The sequence below is a fragment of the Phyllostomus discolor genome, chromosome X (assembly GCF_004126475.2).
Source record: "Phyllostomus discolor isolate MPI-MPIP mPhyDis1 chromosome X, mPhyDis1.pri.v3, whole genome shotgun sequence".
NCBI classification, from domain to species: domain Eukaryota; kingdom Metazoa; phylum Chordata; class Mammalia; order Chiroptera; family Phyllostomidae; genus Phyllostomus; species Phyllostomus discolor.
Window position 1 is genome coordinate 95,967,666 of NC_050198.1, and position 18,217 is coordinate 95,985,882.

Sequence of the window (18,217 nt, forward strand, 5' to 3'; positions counted from 1 at the left end):
GCCAAAGTATTTCTAGGCCTGGCCTGTGACCCCCTCCTCCACTCTGATCACATTGTCCCTGAGAGACCAGGGACAGCTGTGTTCCGGAACTCAAGGTAGTTTTGTTTACTTGTAACAAACAAGGGAGGTGGGGTTCCTATTTAAAGATCTGCCTCCCTGAAAAGGGAGGCTTAGTGTTCTTTGCAGCTGGTTACTTTCATGGGTTCAATTCCTGCCTGCTCATCCTGTTTACAGCTTTGGCTCCAAAATACTCTGCTACATTTTAACATTTAGCAAGAAATAACAAGCAGAACTGGTCAAATCTTGGGGCCCTTGTCTGATCTAACTGCCAGGCCTCAGAAAGAAATGAAGACAGACCTTGTATGTCCTGGACTCCTCCCTGCACCACCCCCAATCCACACAGGCTCTGCAGAGCTCCTCAGCAGCCCCCACTTCCCACACCACAGCTACACCTACGCTCTTCTATGCAGGTGTGCAGGGGAATGTCGTCACCTGATCCTGGGTCCACCAGAAGGGGGTGAAAGTGCAGTTGGGGGAGAGAGCTGCAAGGAACTGGACAAGTGGAGGCAGCACATAGTCTCATGATCCTGTGGAGGGGTGGGGATGCGGGCTGTGGGGCGTGGACACTGGGCAGGGACGGGAGAAGAAAGCTTTAAAAGAGGAAGTAGCTCCAGCCCCTGAGCATTTGGGATTGCGCAGTGAAACAGCTCTCACCTGGGCCTCTGGGGTCCTGGGCGCAATGGCCTGGCTGTCCAAGAAGGACCTCAAGATCGCCATGGAGGTCTTTGCGATCTTCCAATGGGCTTTCAGTGCCTGGCTTTTTGGTGAGTCTTCAGCCTTTGGTAGTGTGACCAACTCTCCGGGTTTGCCTGGGACGGAGGGGCTTTAGGGCTTAGCTGGATTTTTGATGCTAAAACCTAGATGGTCCCCAGCACTTCAGGATGGTCAGTCCCCCTGGCCTGTAGCCTGGCATAGCTGGCCGTGGTATTCGTGGATATACATGTGGGGGTGTATGGGTGCATATGGGTGTACACGCGTGTAAGGATTTTGCTGCTGATGTGTATGTTGGAGCTTCCGGGTGTACAGCAGGGCATGGAGGGTTGTTTGCGGAGAGTGGGAAGCAGCTCCGTGAGGCCAGCCAAGACAAAGGACTTAGCCGCACCCTGCAGAACGTGAGCAGACCATCGCGGGGCAGGCAGTTGTCCTGGTGACAGAGCGAAGCTGTAAAAACCTCTGGTGTGGAAGACTTCACCCATCTATCTGTCCACTATCCCCACCACGGACACCTTGAGCAAGTTAGTCATGTGCTGGCTGCTGCGTTCTATGTGTTGAAGCCGACCAGCCCTGTGGGCGGGGGGCCTGGACAGCCTTCTCATCAGTCTGGCGCTGCGGGCGGGGACATGAACTCAATTACCTACTAAGATATCTGGGCAGGAAGAATGCATGTGGGCCCTGTGCACCTCCCAACCCCAATGCTGAAAAGAGCAGTGTTAATCTAGGAATGACAGGCAAGCACAGCTGGAAGAGACCTGGGGAAATTCATATTAGGCACTTACTGTGTTCCAGGTATGTTCACATGTACTGTTTCCTTGTAGCGTCACATGAACGTGTGGTTGTCTGTCGTGCGCCCCCTACTGGAGACCTGGCCTGCAACCTTGGACTGGAAATCAAAACCAGCAACTCTTTGGTTCCGCTGGCTGGCACTCAGTCCTCGGAGCCACACCAGTCAGGGCTTGAGTTTACTCTTTTTCCCCCCACTTTTTTATTATTAAAGATCATATTTATCTTTAGAGAAGGGAAGGCAGGAAGAAGGAGAGAGAGAGAGAGAGAGAAACATGGTGTGCAAGAGAAACAGCGATTGGCTGTGTTTCTCACGCCCCTTGCTGGGGACCTGGCCTGCAACCCCGGGTGCCCATGACCCTAACTGGGAATCAGACTGGCCGCCCTTTGGTTCACAGGTTGGCGCTCAACACACTGAGCCACACCAGTCGGACAAAAGTCAAATAATCTTGTAACGAGTGTATTGAAAGCCTAAACTGCTGGCCTTTTCTCCTTCCTTAGATCTGTTTCTCAGAGGCAGCCATTTTCAACTTTGTCAGCTCTTGTCTTTCAGGAACTTACCTCTATATGTGTACATTTAGTTATTTAAACTTTCAAAATAATATTGCATTCTGAATTAACAATTAGACACTGTCTCTGACTTCCAAGTATGAAGATGAGAATTTGGCCCCATATTCTAGACTAGAATATGGGGCCCCATATCCATATACTAGATTCTCCTCTTTCACTGTTCTCCTCAGGGGGTTATAGCCAGGTTTTAGTTAAATGCGTGACTAGGACTTATTATCCACAATTGAGCTATTTAGTGCACTAAGGCTATTTTTCTTCCCTGTGCAACTTCTTTCCCCCAGCTCCTGTCTGGGAATTCACAATTATCTCATTTAAAATTTCTTTAGTTATCTGTTAGAGATGCTTTAGTAACCACTACATATCCAAACTTTCCATGGACATGTCCCTCTCTGTTTGTAGGAACCCACTGGGAATCTCTAAGCCCCGCCCCACCCATGCCCCTCTTCATTGCCTTGGGGTCTGATGACTCCTGTCACAGCCTGGTCTCTTGCACAGCTCCCGTCTACTTGCCTGATCCTGAGAATGAGTGTCTCCTTCAATTTTGTGTCCTGGGCACCTTGTTTGCCTCACCCTAGTCCCAGCCCTGTTCATTTCCTTTCCTAGCTGGGTCCCTTTTTCCCTGGATCCCATGCCCTCTCTTGTCTTAGTTTACTCTCTTATTCTGGTGGCGCACTTCTTCCAGGAGTTTCCTGAGAAAGGGACATGCGAGACAAACTGAGACTGAGATGACCTTTATTCTACTTTGCACTTGATTAAGAATTAGGCTGCCCCTGGCTGGCCTGGCTCAGTAGATTGAGTGCCAGCCTGTGAACCAAAAGGTCGCTGGTTGGATTCCCAGTCAGGGCACATGCCTGGGTTTCAGGCCAGGTTCCCAGTAGGTGGAGTGAAAGCACTGCGTGGGTATGGCTGAGGGTGTGTGCATCAAGGTTGCGCAGAACTGCACAGGGAGGGCAGGTATAAGGGAGTGTTCACAATTTCCTAACTCTGGGCTGAATGTCTTCCAGTGACCACCGTGGTCTCTGTCAACCTCTACCTGGTGCTGTACACGCGGTACTGGCCTATCACTGTGGTCATTCTCATCTGGCTGGTTTTTGACTGGAAGACCCCTGAACGAGGTAAGGGCCCTACTGGGGCCACTACTGTGTTTCCTCTTCCTAATCCCGAGAGGCTTGGGCCAGTCCCCAAGCAGCCTTCAGCCTGTCCCTGCCTGGGCTACAGAAGCCGAGGGCGGGGGTCTTTTCTGGGGGTTAGAAAGCCCAGGTCAGAACTGCAGCAGGGGAGGGGAGGGGTAGCTAGTTAAGTAGAAAGCTAGGCCGCCCTGCATTGGCCATGACCTACCATACTCCATTCTGGTTGTCAGTGAAGAGGCCAGGAGGCAGCAGGGGGCAGCAGAGAGTACCTTGTGGTGGGCCCAGAAGCGCTCTGAAGGAGATGGTGGGGGTAGTAGGCACAGCTTGGCTACATGTGCTCTATTTTCAGGTGGCCGCAGGTTTCTCTGTGTGAGGCGCTGGTCCCTGTGGAAACTGTACTGTGATTACTTCCCACTCAGGGTGAGCAACCCCATATCTCCACTTGGGCCCTAGGCCCAGCCCTAACTCCGTTACCTGTGGTTGGGGCAGGGTGGGAGTTGGGACAGCATTCTCATGTGGGCCCTCGGGGACAATGACTGCTGGAGTTGTGCGTTACCCCAGCCTGCGGGCCAGGCACAACAGCCCTTCCCCTTCCAGGTCTCTGGCCGGGAGGTCTCTTCTCTTCCCTGGTCATACCTGTCCTGGCAACTCTTTCCTCCACAGCTTTTGAAGACTCATGAGATCTCCCCCTGCCTCAACTATATCCTTGTCTACCACCCTCATGGGCTCCTGTGCCATTCAGGCTTTGGTAACTTTGCCACAGAGGCTTCAGGTTTCTCCAAGATCTTTCCTGGCATCACCCCTTATGTGCTCACACTGGGAGCCCTTTTCTGGGTGCCTTTCTTCAGAGACTACGTCATGTCTACAGGTGAGTGGGCTCTTCAGACGGGAAAACAAAAGAAAAATGACTCCCACCCAGAGCAGTGTGGTTGCGTGCATTGGGCATCATCCTGAGAACCAAAAGGTCACGTGTTCGAATTCCAGTCAGGGCACATGCCTGGGTTGTGTGCCAGGTCCCTGGTTGGAGGCAGTATGCAAGAGGCAACCACACATCAATGTTTCTCTCCTTCTTCTCCCTCCCTTGTCCTCTTGCTACTAAATAAGTAACTAAATAAAATGGCTCCCTGAGGAAGAAGTGCTGGGGGAATGGGTGAGCAAGGATACCTCTGCGAGCCCATCTGGTCTTCAAAAGCTGCCCCAGGCTCACCTGCCTGAGATGAGGCCTTCTCTCTGCTCTGAAGAGCTTGGCAGGAAAGCTAGGAGGTTTGGGAAAGAGCTCACAACCTTTTGCCTTTTTCTGTCTGCCAGGGTTGTGCTCCGTGAGCCAGGCCTCCATCGACTATCTGCTGACCCAGAAGGGCACGGGCAACATGCTGGTCGTGGTAGTCGGTGGCCTGGCTGAGTGCAAGCACAGTGTGCCGGGTTCCACCACCCTGTTCTTGAAGAAGCGGACTGGGTTCATCCACAAGGCCCTCCAGCACGGGTAATGCAAGTTCTGGTCTAGACCAGGGAGAGCCGTCCCAAAAGCGCAGCAGGGCAGGAGGAAGGGATTTTGAGGAAATTATACCCCTAAACAGGGGGTGAAGCTCCTTCTGTGTCATACAGCTTGGACCAGGTCCTCGAAGCATTTCTGCTTAAGGGCTAGAGGGCCAGTCCGAGCCCGATGTCCCTCACAGTAGCCTGTCCTCTAGGCCTGTCCCTCTGAAAGGTGACCAGCTACCACCCCATCTCAGAGGGTGCCAAAATGGCTGTGTGCGTTCAAGGGAATAAAGCATATGTGAAATGTTCCTTGAATCTCTCTTCCCATGTTTCAGGCCTGTGGGTTCACAGGGGAGGGGGGACTTGCTTCCTTGGGCTTGCTATTACTCTGTCCCCACAGGATGTCTGGGGTACACCATGGGGCCCTCACACTGAGCCTGGACCTAGGCCCAGCTGAGTTAGGGGTGGAGGAGCCCATAGGCAGAGCCAGAGACCACTTGGTGGTGTAGCATGTCAGGCTTTGAGCAGGGTCCTTACTAGTCTGGCCATCCAAAGACACACCTTTCCTCCACAGGGCGGCGCTCGTCCCTGCCTATGCCTTTGGGGAGACTGAGCTGTATGGTCAGCACATTTTCACTCCCGGGGGCTGGATCAGCCGCTTCCAGAAGTGGTTCCAGCGTTGGACACACGTCTATCCTTGTGCTTTCTATGGGCGCGGCTTCACTGAGAACTCCTGGGGCTTCCTGCCCCATGCTCACCCCATAACCACCGTTGGTGAGTAGGCCTTTTGCTGGCAGCCTCGTCTGGGATGCAGATCCAGTTCCAAGGCTGAGCTTTGGCTTTGACGGTGTCCGGGCACGGGGAGGCTGCCTGGGGTGGGTGGTGGTGGAGTGGTGAGGATGGGGATGAGCTGGGCTGGAAGACGGAGGCCCATTCTGTGACATGAGCTGTTCTGATGCTTCTCTCGTCCTTCTCCATCTCCCTTGGCAGTTGGGGAGCCTCTGATAGTGCCCAAGATCGAGAAGCCGAGCCAGGAGGTGGTGGACAAGTACCACGCACTCTACGTGGAAGCCCTGCGGAAGCTGTTTGACAAGCACAAGACCCAGTATGGCTTCTCAGAGAGCCAGGAGCTCGTGATAGTTTGAGATATCCCCTTGCTGCCTCGGCCTCGCTGGAGGATGTGGAACCAGTAAACGGGACAGAAGTCACCTATGGGGGGCTCCTGCTCCTGATCTGGCCAGTCCTCAATGTGAGGAGGGGCTGCCCTTTCAGCTCTTTTCTGAATCCCCAATTCTGCCTCTCATCTGTCTCCTCTTTCCAAGCTCCTCTCTGCCTTTTCCTTGGGACTCCAGGGGAAGGCCTTGAGGAAACTGATGCATATAATAAAAAGCTCATCTGCATACTGCTTGTGCTCCGACTTGTATGTTTGAGGGCCTGGGATCCCCAGACGCCTTTCTCTAGCTCTGTAGCAGCTCCATCTCCTCATGTCAGAGTCCAGTAGGGCTGGGTGTCTTGAGACCCAGTGGGCTTTGAGTGCAAGCTCCACCCCCATCAAGCCATGTGACTTGGAGCAATCAGTCACCTATGAGTGTCAGCTTTCTCATCTGGAAAATGGGACTAAGGATCCCTCCTTTGCTTACCTCAAATGATACTCCGTGTGACTGAACTTTGTGAATGGGGAGAACTACACAAAATTATTCTGTGACCATTTTGCCCATTTCCTGTCCCTCAGCAAGAAAAAAAAAGCCCTAAATTTGGCATCTGAATGTTTCAAACAAAGTGTACAGTGTAGGATCTTGTCAGCAGTCCTTTGAAACTTTTAAGTAATCAATACCCTCTACCACCGCCAGTCCACTCTCAGTTTTTATGTCATAGGGCTGTAATAGAATGGCTCAGGCCCAGGCCTAGTCTTCTCTTTCCCCCAGCAACTCGCTTATCCTTGCCTGCCTCCTGGACTCTGCCCTGTGTTAGAGTCAGCCATCTTGCTTAAAATGGAAGTGAGGTGCCTGGCTTCTGGCCACCGTAAAGCTCCCCTGGATGGTGAGTCTTCTGGACTCTTTGCCTGATGATGGCTGGCAGTAGCAGCTTACACAGTTTGGCCCATGGCCCCCTATTCCATTCCTCTTGGGTGAATGCCACTCAGTCCTTGTGATTTACCTGCATTGACTTGTCAGTTCAGTCTAGAACATCCTGTATATTCACCAGTATGATCAGCTGCCTCTGCCTGGGTGCCTGCTTCTGGTGGTATCTGTACACAGTAGGGCAAAGAAAGGCTTCCGCTTCTCTTGTCTCCTACTTCCCTGGGCCTGAGGTGACATTTTCCCTGAACCCTCGTAGGGTGTTTTTAATCTGGCTTCCCTAAAGAAAAAAAACAAACAAACAAACCCACAAATGTATTTCCTACCTAAGGCAGCCAGAGGACCAGCTTGGGCCCCAACACCCAGCCTGTGCATACCTGGGCACTGATTTGTGAGAGGCTACAGTGTGTACATTCCTGCTGAAGCATCACGTTCAATTATGTACACAATGGTGGCAAAGGCTGCTGGGATTGAGAAAAGTTGGGTGTTCCTGAGCTGCTACCTGGTCCTATTCCTGTGAGCCTCTTGCCTCTTTTTAGCCCTCACAGGGCTGCTTGTGCACAGAGCTTCCAGCCAAGTGGTGGATGCAGTGTGGTTGGGCAGAAAGTAGTGGGGTGGGTGGGAGTCAGGCCAGGCCAACACACTAGATCTGGGGTCCCCAACCCCTGGGCCAGAGGCCAATACTGGTATGAGGTCTGAGGTCTGTTAGGAACCAGGTTACACAGCAGGAAGCGAGTGGCGATGGAGTGAAGCTGCATTCTGCTCCTCATCACTCACCTTACAGCCTGAGCTCCACTCCCCACCCTGCCCCCGCCCCAGCCAAATCTGTGGAAAAAGTGTCTTCCAAGAAACCAGTCTCTGGTGCCAAAAAGGTTGGGGATCGCTCACTAGACGGAGTTGAAAGTGACTGAATGCCATACACTGGAGTGCTACACAGAACTGTTCTCTGCCAAATGTTTTTGCCCATTTCCTATCTGTGAGCAAACAATGCCCTAGATTTCACGACATTTCAATGTTTAACAGTAAGTTTACAGTGTAGGACCTTGTCAACAGTTCTCTGAAAATCTATGTAACCTTCCTAGTTGGGTGAGCTACTTAAACTCTTTGACATAGGTCTCCTTGTCTGGGAGACTGGTGGATGTCATAGGGAGCCAGCAGCTTGATCTACCCAAGCTGCTTTGGGCCCAGGCCTGCAATTTGTGTTATAGAGATCACAGCCTCGAGCTGATGTCAAGACCTGTAGCACACTGGACATGCAGTTATAGAAGACCTAGGGTGACGGGGATGGGGGCGTGTGGTCCGGGGCACCGAGAAGAGGCGGCATATTCTGACAGGAGATCGGGACCCCCTTCCTTCATTGCCCCTCTACCATGGAGGACTTGGAGGCCATGGAGGTCTTTCCTCCAGCTGCATGTGGCATTGGTTGCAAAAAGACACCTGGCAGGTAGGAACTGTTCAAACTGATATGAAGAACAGAGGGGGAAAAAGCTTTATTTGCAAAGAATAAACCATTAATTTACACAAACTTACATCCCAATTTATATACATTATGTATAGCCTATATACACAGTATCTCACACTGGATGCTGACCCCCAAAGCAGCACTGGCCTGCTCCAGGCCATTCTCACAACACAGCCCACCCCCCACCCCAGCCGGAAGCTTTTTAAATAAAGAAATGACACACCGCAACTCCCCTTGGAGAGTGCCCTGACACAGATTTAAACAAACAAAAAAATCCGGTCCCTTCTTTGTGCGCACATGGCCTAGGGGAGCCTCCAGGCAGGAACAGGACCTGAGGCAGCGCCATGGTGGCTTCAGGACTTCCTGGTTGTTAGGCCAGTGCAGAACTTTCTAGTCCAGAGGCCGCAGCTGGGAGACTGCCTTAAGGGAGGAAAGAGCTCCGATTAAGACTGAGCTCTGCTCTCCCTGCCTGGCCAGGCTCCTGAAGGGGGCCAAGCACTTCCGGCCTTGAGTCTGGGGGTGGAAGAAAGAAAGGGGCTGTGCGGGACAGGAACATTCTGTCCTCCCACCTCTGCTGAGTCTGCCAGTCCCAACTCCTTCACCTTGGGCGGGTCACCTTCCCTGCCTTAGGCCTCAGTTTCTACTTGAGTAACAAGGGGTAGAATATGGGCTGGGCAGGATTCCCTCCAAAAGCCGTCCTGGCTTTAAATCTGAATGGATCTGCATCCACCAAAAGTTCCATGAAACACATGTTCTCACGCGTGGATGCCAGTCTTTTTTACCTCCAGGGTTCCTAGTGTTTTCCTGCTCAGCAGAAGAAATTTGGCTCAGGATGGATGAAGGGGCAAATGAGACCAAGACTGTATTTCCCCAGGAACCCGTAACTGAGCGGCCCTGACAGCTGACTTTGGTGCCAGCCTTGGCCTTTCAAGGCTAAGCAGCTGGCAAAAGCTCCTGCCATGTGATTCTCCTTCAAACCTGTCACCCACCTGCTCACAAGTGTCCTTGTCCCATTCTCCGTGCTAGATTTTGCATTCCTGTGAATTCCCATCAGCATAATTCCAAATAGCCAATCTATGTCCATATTCTCTTATTAATAAATTGCTTCATTACTTTGCCAGTGAACTTTGCTACAACAGGGCTCCCCAGCTACCTATTGCTTCCTTCTTCATGCCCCTCCCTCTAGGGTTCCTTATGAATAAAGGGTTTGTGTGACCTCCTACCTCCCTTATAATCCCTTCCATATCAGGAGAATAGGACAGGTGCCTGAATGCCCTTTAGGATTATAGCCTTTTGGCTTTTGGACTAGCCCGCACGCTTTCCTCCATCCCTGAGAGATCCTGGTGGTAGAGTTCTCTGTGGTGTGGTAGAAAGAGGTAAGGAGTCCCTCGGTGGCTGTGGGAAGCAGCCAGCTCCTATAACCCAACTGTAGCATCACTAAAGAAGGAGTCTCCTTGCAGCAGGGGCTCTGTACCTCACGCTTGCTTGGTTCATGGCTGGGTGAAAGGATACAAAAGTGACATGTCAGCTCTTGTGGGCACCGGAGGCCTGCTGCTTGGATACGGTGCCAAGACGGATCTGAATGCAAGAGCTCTAAAGCTGATGGCCGCCTCCCACAGAAACAGCCTTCCTTTCTGCCACAGAGCCTCTGGGAGCCAGGAAAATGGGCATCACCATCAGGGAAAGAAAGGGGCTTCTCTGGGTTTCTCCCTACAACCCACAAGGTTTTTCGGCCCTTGTTACCATTGTTATCGGTTTTCTCTGGGCCGCAAATTCAATGCAAAGCTGTGGCTCAATGGAATAATTTTGGAGTCAAACCTTGTGGAAGGAAGCCCCAGGCTGGTAGGTTCAGTGGGGTGAGATCCTGGTTGAAGCACTGAAAGTCTCTGAGCCTCGTCTAAACAGTAGGATTTGTGATTTTATTAAAGGAGAGGGTAAGAGAGAAAGTACCTTCCCAGTTTGAAGGAGAAATTTTCATCTGTTCCTGCTGCAGTGGAGGGCTGTGTAAGGCACGTCATAGGAACCAGGGCCAGACACATGCCTCGGGCTTGCTTCCCCGGGGGTTGCAGGGCTCTTATTAAGCAGCCAGGCAGCGCGGTTGCTTAGAAAGAGAAGGCACAGCTGAGACACGGAGTACATGTCGTTCTTGGTCAATTTCAGCTGCCCGAAGGAGTTCCCTCCCCATCTTCTCAAAAGGAAACATGTTGCAGCAGCAAGAGTAGCAGACTGTCCAAGGCTGGCCCTCCCAGTTTGGGGCTGAACCCGGCACCCAGGCGCCAGGCTGGGCCCGGGCATTTAGAAATAAGGCCCTAGCACAGTCCCACCATAGGGCCTTGTGGGAGGCTCAGGGAAGTGGCAACTACAGGGCAGAGGTCTGCCCCAGGGCCCTAGATGCTGGGTCCTTCGGGGCCTCAATGCAGGGGAGTGGGCCTGGGATCCATGCAGATGCTGCTCCACTGCAGCTTTCTGAAGCCAGAACGAGGAAATGCTGGGTTAGCAGGGCACCGGCGGCTGTGCTTTCAGATAGGGCCTGGGCCAATGCCCACTTGCCTTGCAGCAAACTTGAAAAAATACCCCGTTCTATCCACCTTGCTGATGCCCAGGGGCAGGTTGGGAGTTGGGCATTTTAGCTGGCTATTAAAGCAGCTGCCTACATACCGATATTGGCAGAGGCTTCTGGAGATCGTCGAGTCTGATGCTTTGCCTCCAGACACAACCTCGACTAGATGAATATTTGTGTTGCTTAACAAATGGAAGGTTCTGTTTGTGCCCTGGTATCTAGAGAGTATCTCAGACTCACGTAAGCATAGGTCCCAGCTTAGGTGCCTGTCTCAGACAGAGGTAGGCCCTGTGGAGAAAGACACAGGAGGGTCTAGCCAGGCTGGGGAGGGGTGGGTGGGGGAGCAACTAGGAAGGGACCCAGGACGTTTTCTGAGCCTAAAGCACAGCTGTAAACAAAGTGAAAGACATGTGGCCCCAAGTCCGGCTCCAGGTTCTTCTGCAGGCAAGTTTGTGGCCATTCCTTGCACTTGTTTCAAGGAGGAGCAAACCTCCTGTCCCCAAAGCCTGTCAAGCTGCTGACCTGGCTCTTGGCCTGAGGGAGAAGAGCTCTCTGACCCTCAGGCTGGCTGCAGTGTGCCACAGCAAGAACGCTTCCACTGCCTGGGTCACAGGCCTGGTGGCAGGCTTCTCTCTTGGTCTCTGCCACAGGCACTGGCCTTTCCCCTCCCCACCCCTCTCCTTAGGCTGCAACAATCCCCTCCAGCCCCGCCCCTGCCCCACCCCGACCCCGAGAGGAGCCGCAGCCCCCCTTGGGGGTCAGAAGTTTGCCCGCACAGTCTGGAGCACACCTCCGCTTCCTCTCGCCTGCTGTCCTGGACCCTCCCTTTAGTGCAACAAACAGTAACTGCCAACAGGGACCTTGAGGTGGAAGAGTCAGTGCCGTAAGGCAGTCCACGTGGAGACAAGGAAGACAGTTTGATTCACGTAAAACCTGGGGCTCCATCAACTGTCCCGTTAGCTCAAGGTCATTCTGGCCAGGCAAGCAGGCCTCGCCGTACCAGAATCACTGGGGAATAAATAGCAGTGGGACATTTCTCTCTGCAGCTGCCATGCCCATATACCTCACTCCACAGCAGCACTTAAGAGCTTCTGTGGGGAGATCCCAGCTCCCAAACCTGGGACGGGGACACGGGCAGGGGCAAAACAGGGGGAATCTAGGATGCAGGGGCCTCGCCCAGCCTGATGGCCCCGAAAAAGGTGGTGTGCTTGCTCATGTTGATGGAGATGTCGGCGTGCACCATCTTCACGGCGATCTTCTGCCGTGCTTTGAGGAGACAGACGCCCGCGGTGTAGCAGGTATTGTAGTTGGTCTTGCCCGTCTCAATGCTGCGGGTGCACTGCAGAAAGGGCTTCTCGTCCACCACCACCTCATAGCTGGCAAAGTCGGTGAAGTTGATGTAGTACACCTGGGTGAGAGGCAACGAGAAGAGATTGGGGGAGAGAGGAAGGAGGGCAGGGACCTTCTCAGAAGAGCTGCCTCTTCCCTTTGTGAAGGGGCAGTGCCACTTGTAGGCCCACTAGGTAGCTGACAGGAAAGGCGGGGGCCGACAGGCTTAGAGTCTATGCTTCCCCCACCCTGCCATGGGGCTCAGATGGCTGGGCCAATCTTTCTTGCAGCAGCATACCAGCTGTAAACTCTGAGGGCAAGAAGTGTACCTTATTGGCCTCCCACCCCCTGCTGGGCATGAAGCCCCAGGCTGTGCACGCACACAGGGGGCTCAGTCAGTGCAGCAGACACGCTTGAATACAAACTAGCTTCCAGTCCCAAGGGCTATTTGTGGATAAATGGAGAGGAGACAGTGACAACTCGCCCTTTCTTCAGCCCTTTTGCAGCCAGCCCCTGCCCCTGTTGTGTTTCTCTCGAATCCTCACCCGGTCCCTTGGCCCCTTCGTCTGATGTCTGAAGAAACAGATGCAGAGAGGTGGAGAGGTCTCCAACATTAATGAGATGAGGAATTTGGAAGGGCAAAACCCAGGCCCCTAACTTTACTTTGTGGCTGGAAGACAGTGTGAACCTGTCTTCAAAGTCCCGATGTCAGGGGGATTTTCCCAATTTGCACGGTGTCCAAAGCCTGAGGTGAGTCCCAATTCTCTCCTAGGCCTGAAAAGTTAATTTGTTTATCCTTCACTAGCAAGCTTTGATCCGCCCCACCCCGGCTTAGGACAGATGCCCCACAGGACATTGGGATTACACTCACCTGTCCCCCTTGGGATCGTGGCCCTCATCTGTCACCCTAACTCACTTTATCAAACATTGCTCCCTCCACCAGCTCTTCCGCAGGGAGCAGTGTATTCAGGTGCCACCCAATTTCTTGGTCAGCACCCAGCCTGTGCCAGGGTGCTTGGTGGAGCAAATGCTTATTAACCCACCTTCTCTGGCCACTCTCCTGTGAGGCCCTTCTGCCAGCTCCACAGTCCTTCTGTCCATCTGCCTGCTTGCTGCCCACCCCACAGAAGCCCCAACCTCGGGGCTCTTCTATCTCTAGCTCTGAGGAGCCATGTAGTGAAGGCAACGAGCAGGTGTGTGGGAGTAGGGTGGCAGACCCGGTGACTGGGCCCAGACAGGACAAGGATAAAAACAGAGGGAGAAAAGGGCTGGAATAATGACAGCAGGAGGAGGCAAGAATAACAGAGAAACAGAAAGGAAGAGAAACAAATGGGAGAAAGAGGAAGGAAGGATAGTCAGAAAAGGTTTTTGAGGCAGAGAGAAAGTGCACAGGAGCCCTGTTCATTTCAAAGTTGGCAGTGTGGGGGGAAGAGATTCTCAGCAGCCCTGGAATGGGGGGACTGAGCCAGAGTTCAACTTGGGCAGTAGAATCAAACAGCTTGGGGGGGGGTAGGGGGTGGGGAGGGGAGAATAAGGGTCCGGGGTGCTGTAGGATGGGATTGGGTGGCAGTGTCGGAGGGGGCTCTTTTCAGTCTTTCAATGGTATCTGGCTAGGAAAAGCCCCCAAACGGCCCCTTTCTTTCCTCTGTTTAACTCCCTCCCCGAGCAGTGCCCCCACCCCCCTCACCCGCCAAAGCAGAAAGTTAGCCATTGGCTGGTCTTGGCTGGCTCCACAGTGCCCCTATGTGGCTTGCACCGGATCTGCATTCTGGATATAAGAAGAGTTAGGCCTGAGACCGTACTCACTTCTACCTGACTATAGATGAAGTACGTGCCGTCCACCAGTACCTCCAGCTCCCCGCTGCGGGGATGTAGCTTAAACACCTTGGGGTTCATAGTGATGCGAGACCAGTCATTGAGCACTCCACCTGAAAGATCTCAGTATGAGAGAAGGGCAGTCACTCAGTACATGTCAGAAGAATCTGGGCAACAGAAACAAGAGATCTCAAACATGCACAACCCCCACGCCCATCCCAGTGCTATTTGGCAAGCCCAGGAGACCCGAACTGTAAGAACAGCATTTGGAAGCACAGAAAAGTTTTCTGCCTATAAAGCAGCTGCCAGGTTGGCCTTAGGTCCCCTGTTCCCCTGTCTGTCTCCCCCTCTCCTTCCCTGACCACCCCCTTCCCCATCTGGAATGGTCTTTAACCAACACCTCCTAGCTGGAACTGGGGGTGGGCAGTAAGAGAGTGGGCACACTGACCTATTTCCTTTGTTGTCTTGGCGCCTGCACAGGCAAAATTCAGACACTGAGTGGCAGGCTAGCTCTTATTATTCAATTTTATTTCACCAGCCACAACTCCTAAATCCCCCTATTGTCTTATAGGTCCGTAGATTTTCTCCTTCTCCGTAAGAGACTCCTCCACACCCACTCCTTTCTGGAAAGCCTCGCTGGGCTCCCAGGAAACCGCTTAGCCTAAGGAATTGTCTCCCTGGAGAACGTTAGGAATCAGGGTGTGTGAGACCTCATAGCACCCAGAGATGGTGACCGTCAGTAATAAGGCCCCACAGGGGAGATGGGGGTTGATGAGAGGGAGGGGCAGACTGCCAGTAGCATCAGAACCAGCCACCGGGGACGGTGAGGGTGTCTGGGAGCTGAGGCACCCCCCGGCAGCACTTCTGTCTCTCAGCTCAGCCCACTCAGGGTGGAGGGGCCATCACGCCACCCTGGCTGGACACGGGAAACCAGCACACGAGCGCGGAGGAAGCGCTTCCCTTTCCATCTGGCAGAAAGAGGGGGCTGCCTTCCACCCCAAAAACCATCCATTCTCCACCCAAGAGAGGACGTTTTGAACACCTGTCCTTGGCTAGACTCAGAAGGCGTGAGGGAACTGCCCTTCTGGAAAAGGCAGTCATTGCCCCTTGAGGCGATAAGTAGATGGGAAAGGAGTTAGGAGGAGATGTCCTGGTCCAGCCTCTTCAAGACTGCTCTGCATGATGGTGCCCCACACCCGCCTGCCCCATCCCCTCCCAGTGGAACTAAAGATCAGTATAGACTGCTACTGGGAACTGGCCTAGAGGGTTTGGAACTAGACGTGTGATGCAGCAGTTAGTGGGAGCAAAATCAGTAGCTTCTGGCATAGAATAAACACTGAGGCCACCCATGTGGAAACCCTAACATGTCTATTTCCTGCTTGTCTCAGTCCTCCCTGGAGAGATGGTGGTCACGGCTCCCTACCACAGCCCTGGGGCCCAAGGTACCTGGTCCCGGCAGGACCACTTGGGCTTTGGTACCATTCTGCTCTGACGTGTATTTCTGAGGCTATTAAGTCAGGCACCCAGGTAGCAGCACAGCATATAGCTGGGCCCAGTCCTTAAGAAAGCTCAGCCATGCCCTGGCTGGTGTAGCTCAGTAGACTGAGCACCAGCCTGAGAACCAAGGAGTCTCCAGTTCGATTCCCAGTCAGGGCACATGCCTGGGTTGTGGGCCAGGTTCCCAGCAGGGGGCACTCAAGAGGCAGCCACACCTTGATGTTTCTCTCCCTTTCTTTCTCTTTCCCTTCCCCTCTAAAAATAAATAATAAATAATCCTTAGAAAGAAAAAAAAAAAGAAAGCTTGGCCCAGCCAGTTCAGGACTGGGGCTGGGCTCTTCTAAGCTGTCCTCATTGTAGCACCTTTCTGAACCTTCCTTTCCTGTACCCGCACTCACAGCCCTTCCTTTCCCCTCCAAGCTCTGTACGCATCTGGCACCTTGGCTGGCCTGCTGCTTCCCAAGGCTCCTGGGCGTTCATGCATTTCGGCTTTGTGCACTCTGGGGACTGGCCATTATTTCAAAGGACCGTTCTTTAATGAATGTCCGGGTCTCTTTGGGGAAGACAATAATCGTACTCATTTGGTGGAGCACACTCACACAGTGCATTGGAAAGGGTCAGAGGGATGCAGTTTTGAATCCCAGCTCCCGAACACAACTGAAATCTTGGGCCAATTAAATAACCTCTCTGAGCTTTAGCTTCAGTCTCCATAAGAAGGAGCTAATACCTACCTCACAGGGTTGTTGTGAGGCTCAAATAAAATAAAAGACAAAGAAAGCATGTGGAAAACTCTCAAGGACTATACAAATATAAAGCAGCAGGATTTATTATGGTATTACCCAATCTCCCAGGGACTCTGTTTCCCCAGTTTTTGAAAGTGGGGATTACATTAAATCAGTGTTCCTGAGCCTCCTTAAACTTATTTTCCCTTTCTTTAGACACTAGCATCGCACATTTCCCGGAGAGTCTAACATGCAGTCTGCCTCCCTGTGCAGAGCTGTCGGAGAGGAATTTACATTTATGTAGTTTTCCCTTCTCTGATTTGCACTGTGAAAATGTCGATCAAACTCCATATATCCCCTCTGGGTGACTCTGATGGAACCTCCATCTCCCAACAATTCCTGGTCTACATGGTACCTAAAGTGCCTTTCAGCTTTCTGAGCGGTGTTTCGAGTTGCAATTTGGGTTGTAGCAACCAGTTTTGATACAAGCCATTACCCAGGACAGACAGCAGAGGGCAACATGAAGTAAGGAACGGCCCTAGTGCTCTGGATACCTCAGGGCCCCGGGAGGAAACAGACTGGGTGATGATTTGGAAGCTGGGGGTAAGGAAGAGGGGAAGCCCCTCTTAGCGAGAGAGTCTCCTTGGACTCTTACCATTCTTGACTTGAATTGCAGACCCTTGGCCCTGCAGATGCACCACAGCTGGCTGGAAGGATAAGAAGGATAGAGAGAGGAGTCACGGTGAGAAATGACAGCTCGCTCAGCCACCCGTTTCCATATTTCCACCTCTGACTTCCAGTTTCCTTTTGGATTCCAATTCTGATCCTTCTTCCCTATCTCGGGATGCTAGTGACCACAGTGAGGCTGGGGAGGGGTGTCATATGATTTTGTAGTTCAGCCACTTCCTAGTTCCGTGACCGCAGCCACACGTAGTACCTCTGAGCCTCATTTCCCTAACTGTAAAATGGGAATTAGAAGAATCCCTTGGCCTCCCTCACAGGGATGTCTGAAGATCAAATGAGGTGATGGATACAAAATTGCCTTGGAAGCCATCAAGCACAGTGCAGCTGTGCAGATTTAACTGTGGCCAAACAGCTGTAGCGCGGGAGGCCGAGATGAGACAAGGCAGGGCAGTAGAACCTGCCAATAGAGACAGATTAGGAAGCTCAAAGACTAGGGAGGAGCCCTGCAGACCGTTAAGGCAGAAAGGAGCCCAGGCTGGCCTTGGCCTGGAGCTGGTTGGCTGGTTGTCAAGGACATACTCTTCAACTTCTAAGCTCCTGATCCCTGGCGGTCTGAGTGCTGACAAGGTGTCTGGGGCGGCTGAGGGAGTGGGAGGCCCAGGTGAACAAGGCCTGTCTGGCCGCGCATTTTAGCTGCCTGCTGTGTGTAGATACGGGACCCTCTATCTCATGTGCAGTGGGGAGAAACGGGCAGGGAGCAGAAAGACAAGAAGACTGGATTCCCTTAGCTCAAGGCAGGCCCAGGGGAAAAGATTTTCTATTCATGGAGATGAGAGGGGGTTGTGAGTGAACAACCTCAGAACCTCCACGGTATCCTCACAAACAAAAAGCCTGGCAAATTTAACAGGGAGTGCACTGAGAGGTGGCCATAGCCTGAGGCTTGCCCCGCTCCCCGGGATGGGAGCAATTCCCAACCAACCTGGTTTTCTCGAGTTCCAGCTTTATCAGCAGCACCTGCAAAACAGGACAGGACAATCAGGGGCAAGCCTTGTCTTCTGGCCTTCCTCCTCCCCACCACAGCCTGAGGAGGGAACCTTGTGATGGGAGAGGACACTCCTTCCGTTTCACTTGTCCCTGACCCGTATCTCCAGAGGGCCTGGCACCCAGCAGGGAAAGTGGCCTCTTGCCAATGCTGGCCCAAGGCAAGTCCCACTGAGCACCCACAGACATGGGTGAGAGAGCATTCCTGTCATTGTGTGACTCCGAGACCATGCTACTTGCTTCTTTTGACTTTTGCTTCCCTTCTATTAGTTTTCTTGGTAAAGTGCATT

The 18,217-nt window shown here is 52.8% G+C and overlaps 2 protein-coding genes across 5 annotated transcripts in view; one reads left to right on the plus strand and one right to left on the minus strand.

Moving 5' to 3' along the window:
• Positions 1-687: 687 nt before the first annotated feature.
• Positions 688-6,143, plus strand: AWAT2 (acyl-CoA wax alcohol acyltransferase 2). Its single transcript, XM_028523309.2, has 7 exons — positions 688-824; positions 3,135-3,245; positions 3,610-3,680; positions 3,924-4,128; positions 4,569-4,743; positions 5,314-5,513; positions 5,730-6,143. The coding sequence occupies exons 1-7, from the start codon at positions 740-742 to the stop codon at positions 5,882-5,884; spliced, it is 1,002 nt and encodes a 333-aa protein (XP_028379110.1). The 5' UTR covers positions 688-739; the 3' UTR covers positions 5,885-6,143.
• A 2,140-nt stretch (positions 6,144-8,283) lies between these two features.
• Positions 8,284-18,217, minus strand: part of EDA (ectodysplasin A) — a 311,653-nt gene continuing 301,719 nt past the window's right edge. The window contains exons 5-8 of one of the 4 annotated variants that reach the window (XM_028523275.2): positions 17,866-17,900; positions 16,858-16,909; positions 13,981-14,096; positions 8,284-12,247 (exon numbers count right to left, since the gene is read on the minus strand). In XM_028523275.2, coding sequence (XP_028379076.1) covers positions 11,996-12,247; positions 13,981-14,096; positions 16,858-16,909; positions 17,866-17,900 — 455 coding nt within the window. In that variant the 3' untranslated portion in view covers positions 8,284-11,995. Of the gene's footprint in view, positions 12,248-13,974; positions 14,106-16,857; positions 16,910-17,865; positions 17,901-18,217 lie in introns of all 4 variants that reach the window. The other 3 variants (XM_028523274.2, XM_028523273.2, XM_028523272.2) reach the window with 3 other exon arrangements.

Coding starts and splice junctions, on each gene's coding strand:
- AWAT2 (XM_028523309.2), top strand. CDS start 740: ATGGCCTGGCTGTCCAAGAAGGACCTCAAGATCGCCATGGAGGTCTTT. Junction 825..3,134: donor TTTCAGTGCCTGGCTTTTTG/GTGAGTCTTCAG, acceptor AATGTCTTCCAG/TGACCACCGTGGTCTCTGTC. Junction 5,514..5,729: donor TCACCCCATAACCACCGTTG/GTGAGTAGGCCT, acceptor CTCCCTTGGCAG/TTGGGGAGCCTCTGATAGTG.